Source organism: Benincasa hispida, chromosome 6 (assembly GCF_009727055.1).
Source record: "Benincasa hispida cultivar B227 chromosome 6, ASM972705v1, whole genome shotgun sequence".
Taxonomy (NCBI): domain Eukaryota; kingdom Viridiplantae; phylum Streptophyta; class Magnoliopsida; order Cucurbitales; family Cucurbitaceae; genus Benincasa; species Benincasa hispida.
Genome location: NC_052354.1, coordinates 11,800,154 through 11,807,902, shown reverse-complemented (window position 1 = coordinate 11,807,902; position 7,749 = coordinate 11,800,154). Strand labels below are relative to the sequence as shown.

General features: G+C 27.8%; 1 protein-coding gene across 1 annotated transcript; it reads left to right on the top strand.

The window, feature by feature from the left end:
* Positions 1–4,978: 4,978 nt before the first annotated feature.
* Positions 4,979–6,228, top strand: LOC120080015. Its single transcript, XM_039034537.1, has one exon. The coding sequence runs from the start codon at positions 5,103–5,105 to the stop codon at positions 6,036–6,038; it is 936 nt and encodes a 311-aa protein (XP_038890465.1). The 5' UTR covers positions 4,979–5,102; the 3' UTR covers positions 6,039–6,228.
* The last annotated feature ends 1,521 nt before the right edge of the window (positions 6,229–7,749 follow it).

Sequence of the window (7,749 nt, the reverse complement as noted above, 5' to 3'; positions counted from 1 at the left end):
TTGAAAAATTGGCAAAAAAAAATTAAAAATTAAAAATAAGAAAAAGTCTCCATTTTAGTTGTCACTTAATTTTTTTTGGAATAATTACATTTTTTTTCCTTATTTTATTCGATTTGAATTGTTGACCCAAAATTCATGTTTAATGTGAGTTAAGTTATGCTCGTGTGTTAACAAATAATTACAATTATTTTTAAAATATATTTACCAAATATGCATTTTCAAAACAACTTAAATTTCTATTACTTTTATAATGTCCCGTTTTAATGGGCTTAATAAATAGTTTCTGTTAAAGAAAAAAAAAACTTTTATAATGTGAAAAATGTGAATGTTACAGTATATATATATAATATATATTATATATATATATATATATATTATATATATATATATTAATTTTACTCTTAACTTTTAACATGGTATACCTAAAATCTTGAACTCTAATGTAATGTTCGGGTCTAGAATTCGGAATCCAATTGAACGCCTAATCTGAATTACGGGCTTAAGACATTACAAATGGTATCAGAGCAAAATCTCTCCCAGTAAGATGTGGTTTGTGGACAAAGCAAGTGGAAGTTGGTAGACGTGTAATGCCCCAATGGCAACGTCGTTCTTACTTATCTTGAATACTTTTAAGAGTGAAAGTTGTCCCCACAAATCAATACGTGTCTTTTCAACATCTTTTGTCCTCACTCACATACTTAGGAAAATGTCTAAAAGGTCACCTAACATAGGATGGTTGTAAGCTAAGCACACTTGTTAGTATAGATAATAACTTTTAATTCTTTTAAGCTTTTCTTATCAATACTTTCACATCTTCAACATCCATCTCATTCGGATGTGATTTCGTTTCATTCATGTCTGCTTCCTAAACTGGGGCATTACATCTAAAACCCTAAACGAGTAAGATTTTTGTGGATTACAAATCTCATTTTAATTTTTTTTTTTAATATATGAACGTGACTTACAAAATAAATTTAATATCTTCAATTTTTTCTCTTCCACATATAAAGAAACTAAATGTAAAAGTCGTTTATTTATTTATTATAAAAAAAAGTAACGATTATATTACTTTTCAATGAAGCAATATATGTATAATTATATTTATTTAGTACGAAGAGAAAAACATTATAAAAATCAAAACACGACTTGGTCTAACTTTTCCTTTTTAGACATAAAAAGAAGGTTAAGAAGAAAGGGGTGGGTCGACAAATCCAATTATTTTAATATTATTGAAGAATAATGAATAATAATTTGTATTAATTCGTTATCATAATTGGCTCTCTCCTTGTTCTTTAAACAGTTACCTTATATAATGGGTCAACCTCTTTCTCCAAACATTCATTTAATAATTTATAAATATATTATATAATATATTTCTTCTTCATGATGGATTTTTTTTTATCTCATAAAGTCCACTATTCTTTGGCTTCTAGAAGCTAAGAACACATTCTAATGCCAAGCCACATTCGTTTATTCCTAGGTTTGAGTACTATTTATTAAAAAAAAATAATCATCTAATTATTTACCTTTTTTTTTAGATCAATATGCAATAAAGTCATATAACCACATGATTCAATTAGTTAAGCAAATAATAATGTGTATTAAGATATTGTATACTTAATGAAGTTTGAAATATTTAGTTATGATTTAATGGTCAAAATGACTTAGATCAATGATAATTTATATGTATTATCTCTCTTGATTTCTTTTAAATTCATTCCGATAGTTGTTGTATTAAAAAAAATCAAATAAAAAAAAAAGAGATAGAGTATTGTTTGTTTAGACAAAAAAAGAGATAGAGTTATGGATTGGACATTTTCACTATTCAATGGATACTAACAACTAGTTGTTCGAATAAAACAAATGTTGTACTAAAAGAACGTTTGTATTGTTACGAAATCGGTAATTAAAGAATATAAAAGAAATGTAAAAAAATATTAACACACAGATATACGTGATTCACTAACAGTATGTTAGTTACGTCCACGAGACGGAGGGAGAACAACATTATTAGAGAAAATGTTTTCTGAATACAAAACGACGTCACTAGAGTTAGAGAGTTTATATAGTGCACTTCTCTAAACTCTAGGGTTATAATCGTAAATAACTATAAATAATTAAATATGCTAAATACGAATTTTGAATAGGTTTAGACCCTGTACTTGGTTGTTCGAAACACCAGCAATAAATTCTAGTTATTTCAATTAATATACTGACAACTAGTTGTCTAATTTAAAAATAATCACCTTTTTAGTTAAAAATTAAGTGGGGTGAGAAGATTCAACCTCTAACTTTTTAATTGATAGCATATCTTGATCAATTGAGCCATGTTTTGGTTAAAAATATATATATATATATATATTGTTTAGTACAAATTTTGTTTAATTTTACATGTTATCTAATTAACCTTCCATAATTAAGAATTGGATAGGAAATAAGTTTATAGGTAACAAAATTGAAAATTTTAGATCTATTATTAAATATAGGAAAATAAGTCAATTTATTTACCATTTTATCATTGTCTATCATCGATAAATAGTAACAATTATAGATTTGAAAATTTTTTCAATAATTTTAACATGGCATTGCGATTGGGAGTATAATTGAATAACATTGCGGGTAATAGAGATAAAAGTAATATTTAATGAAAAAATATTAAATGTGCTACCATATTTACTGGATGCAATATATATGAAAGTAATGAGTATAACTCAATTGACGTACGGATGTGTTCGTAACCGAATGATATGTAGTTTGAATCCTACCTAATACTAAAAAAAAATGTGTGCATGAGAGTTTTCTTTTAAGATTTTAAAAAAATAAACCTTGTATTATTTTTAGCTTTAGTATGTGAACTGAAAAAAATAACAATAATAAGGAACTCAATGTAGATATAATGTAAAAAGAAATGTTCCACAAATTTATAAATTAAAAATTTCAAACCATCTTAAAATAAAATAAAAAAATAAATTTAAAAATCTCATTCGTAGGACAATAACTAGCCGTAGAATATAGATTATTAATATATTGAGACTTTCAATCCACCCAAATATTTCTTTCAACTTAATTATAATTATTGATCTATCAAGACTTTTTTTTTTATTTATTTATTTTTTAATTTTCTTTGAAAACTATTTATTCACCTTCGTATGAAGTTTCTGACGTGTGTTTCAAGCAAAAGGAAGAAATTTATTTTTTTTAAAAATATTTATAAAATGACTGAAATTTTACAAACTATAAAATATTTTTTAAAAATATATGTTCAATAAAATGTGAAGCTAAGATTTTAAATTTAGAATTATTGCAGATATAATTATTTTACTGATGAAGTATATAAATTTTCTTGCGAGTACAATGGAGTTTATAATTTACACAGCTTATTAAATTCTTTTAAGGTTAAAAAAAAATGTAATTACTGATTTTTTTTTAGATTTAAATTTTATTTTGATTTCTAAACTTTGAATAATATTCTATTTTGGTTCCTAAACTTTTAAAAATGTTTGTTTTAGTCTCTAAACTTTGAATATTGTTTATTTTAGTCCCTAAACTTTTAAAAATGTTTGTGTTTAGTCCCTAAATTTTTAAAAAGTGTTTATTTTGACCCTTGATATATTAAGATTTTATCATCTCTTTAACAAAATGACGAGGTGACTTGTATATCTAGATGACTATGTTATCAAATAACTTAGCTACACTAAAAGACCTAAAGTTTCGATTTTGAAGGTGGCAAAGCAGGAGAATTTAAAAAACATTTTTAGTTGTTCAGTATTTTGACGTATTAGTTGTTGCAATTTTACTTTATCTTCATCTTACTCAATACATCTAGAATTTAGTATCCAAAAATACAAGTTCCTTTACATTTCTGTTAAAGAGTTAACAGAATTTTAATATTAGGGACTAAAATAAACATTTTTTAAAAGTTTAGGGACTAAAAACTAATGTTTTTTAAAGTTTGAGGACCAAAATAGAACAATATTCAAAGTTCATGAACTAAAATAGGATTTAAACATTTTTTTTACCATTAAATGAATAGAGACATGGATTGGAACTTCATACTTTGATATTGATAGTATAAGTTTTGTAAGTTTAGATTATGCTTATGTTGGCAATATAATCATAAAATTGATGCAACATAATTTCAATTTAATATATTTATCATTTCATTTGTTATTATTATTAATGGTTCAAATAATATTAAAGAAAATATTTAGGTGTATCCGAGCTAACACCTATCTTTGTACATCTTAACAAATTATCTAATCAAAATTAATCACGTGGCAAATTTATTTACTTTGAAATATTTTATTATCTGTCGGTGATAAAATGGGAATGTATCAAAATGGGTGCATCCATCAAAGTATCACCTAAATAATAATAAGGAATGTCATTTAATAACGATTGAAGGATATTTTTTATTACATTATATGAATAATACTTGAGTGGATATTTACATTTCACTAAAACTAATTATCACACGCAAAAATTATTAAAATATTTCAAAAAAAAAAAAAAGAAATAAAGTGAATTTTCCACGTGGTAAATTATGATTAAACACATTGATGGGATGCATAAAGATTGTCACGTTAGATATACTTAAGTATTTTTTATATTATATTAAATAGTTTAACATTAATTAAAAAGAGTTAAATGACCTCTTTTTAGTACAAGAGTGTGGGGATAATATAAAAATATTTAGGTGCATCAGAAATATCACCTATTTTTATGCATTCTATCAAATTGTCTAATCATAATTTGACACATGACTAATTTTTTGTATTTTTATGTCGATAACGATATTGAGATTTCAATTTTAAAGATATATCAATGGAATTTTTTTAAAGAAGTAATTAAGTTGTTTTTACTTTCCAATTAAGTTATGAATATTATTATTAGTTTATAAATGATATTAAGGATACGTATGATTATTTAACTTCCATATCGAACCGTTGAATTTAATATCTGCAAATATTTTTTCATCGAAAAATAAAGTGATTTAAATTTAAATTTCATCATTTTTACCTGACTCAATGTCCTTTTCTTTCTTCAACAACCCGCCTTTATAAAAACGTGAAGAAGCTTTATAGCTTCTTCAATTGCCTGCCATGGAAGCTGAAGAGACGGAGGAAGAAGGATCGCCTCAATTCTGCAACAAGTTTTCTTCTACTCCAACTATGCAAGAAGACGGCGCTTTGGATCTCTGTCCAAGCTTCAGCAGTTACTCTATCGACGGACCTGCAGAAACTGCCGCCAGAGTAGCCAGGGAGTTTGAAGGAATGGCCGGAGATGGCGATGGCGGTGAGGAAAGTGAATTCGAATTTATTTTGTTTCAGAAGTCTGAGGATGAAATGGTTTTAGACTGTCCGATTAGTCCTGTTTTTCCTATCTTCAATCACGATCTATTGAAGAAGAGCGATGGAACAGAGGTTAATGAATTGAACCACAGAAATGCCCCGATTATAAAGATTTCTCTGCAGAAACTTATAATTGACGATCGCGAGCGTGAACGTGACCTTGATCGTGATCTTCCTTCGCCGTCGTCGTCTGAGGCCGACGAATTGGAAGGAATTCCACCGGGAACGTACTGCGTTTGGACGCCTAAGTCAGTACAAGCGGCGGAGCGTGGAAAATGTAAGAAGAGCAAATCCACTGGATCAGGATCAGGATCGTCATCTTCAAGACGGTGGAAGCTCCGTAACTTACTTCCACGAAGCAACAGCGAAGGAGGAAAGAATCTGTTCGTCTTCTTAACACCGTCTTCAAAATCAGAATTGACAAAGAAGAAAGAAGAGAAATCAGAGAAATTAGGCGAAGATACAAAGGGAAAGAAGAGCTGTTCAGAGACCAACGTCGTCGCCAGAAACTTGAAGATCAAAGGAGGCTCAGTCGAGAAGGCATCATCGGCGCACGAATTGTTTTACGTGAGGAACAGAATGTTGAAACAAGGAGATAAAAGACGATCGTACCTTCCGTACCGGCAAGACCTCGTCGGATTCTGGGCAAATCTCAATACCGTGAGCAAAGCATTACCTCCATTCTAAGCCGCTCAACAGGTTCTAGTTCTACTAAATTGGATTGTTTAGATTAATTATTTTTGACAATCTTCATAATCGTAATTCTTAGAATATATCCATGAGTTTTGATCTTCAAACACAATGACGATTGGATTATTTGATTGTATATATAGTCCATGTTTGATCTATAATCTCTGATTCTCTGGTGATTTCTTAATTCTTCCATGAAAGCTGTTTGGTAGAGACCAGCATAATATTCATAGAATTCAGTTCTTTTTTTCAAGTGGCATCTCTTGACTTTCTTCTTTCTAATGCAAAGTGTTAAGAAGTATTATATGTGTATGTACAAGACACTAGAAAACAATTCAATGATGGATGAGTTGACAAAATTTTTAGTTATTTAAATAAACATTTCTAGAACTTCATTTTTTTAGTAGATTCCAATGGTTGTTGGTGGGTAAAGTAAGAAAGAAGTAAGAAATAAGTAGGATTCTTGATTAATATTGGATAGTTTTGATGGTCATAGAGGTTGGAAAAACCTTCCCAAGAATAAGCCAAAAAAAAACATTTAGAAACTAAAAAAAAACACGAGAATTCTCTATTCGATCTTAAATATAAGAACACTCTTTTAAACCTTTTGTATCATTCAAAATTTAACTAAAATTAGTACACTCAGATTTGAAGTGTGTCTGACTCGGACAATCGTGCTTAGAGCTCAACACTTCTTTAAACCTCTTTGACGTGGGATAATTATTCTTTTAATATTTTGGCCAAAACCTTGCAATGGATTAGAAAAATTAGATTCTTAATAATGTAACTACGAATTTGAAATATTTTAACGCTCCTCATATATTTTTTGATAAAGAATTATCAATGACACTGTAACAATTTTATCGAATAATTTTTCGATGGATCGAGATGTATAGAGTGGAAGGTGGGATGTGGCTAAGATTAGAATATTAGGAAAAAAAAGGTAGGAACAAGTGGGAGTGATTTGATGCCACAATCTCTTCCAACGCTACACCTAATATCTCCATATTGGATTGAGAGTTAAGAAAGCCGACACTATCCACAAAATTATGTACCATCCCAACAATACTTCGCATGTCATAACTAATTTTTCTTTTTCTTTCTCTTTCTTTTTCGTTTTATTTCAATTATACCTCAAATTTATAACGTTTTTGTAAATACGTATTGTAGGCTTTTGTCGTTAAACTTATAGAGTTGTGTTAGTTTATGTAAACAAATCTAAATATATACATGAAAAAAATAATAAATTAAAGATACATAACATGTGTGAACCATGCCTTCATTTCTAGATTTTTTTCTCTAAAATCTAACCTCAAAATTTATTTTTCGTATTTGTTTAGATTTGTTCACATAAATAACATGTACTACACACTTTTTTCATCTTTAAATTCCAATAAAAAAAATCTTAAGAGTTGTTTTGAAACAAATTTTAAATTTTTAAAGATTAAAATGAAACTTTTCAAAATTTAGAATACAATTGAACGTAACATTATAATTAAGTATATTTTGTAATTTAACGAGTAAAATAATTAGTAAGTATACATAAAAGCTTAAAGCTAATATATTTTCACTTCAAGAAATTATAAAATCTTGGGAGTTGTGAACTCAGTATGTTTTTACTAAACATAGGTTTCTATTTATATTTACTTATTGACTTGTGTGGCAAATCTTATCTTGTCTATCATTTTTTTTTCTTCCAAAGCTTAGT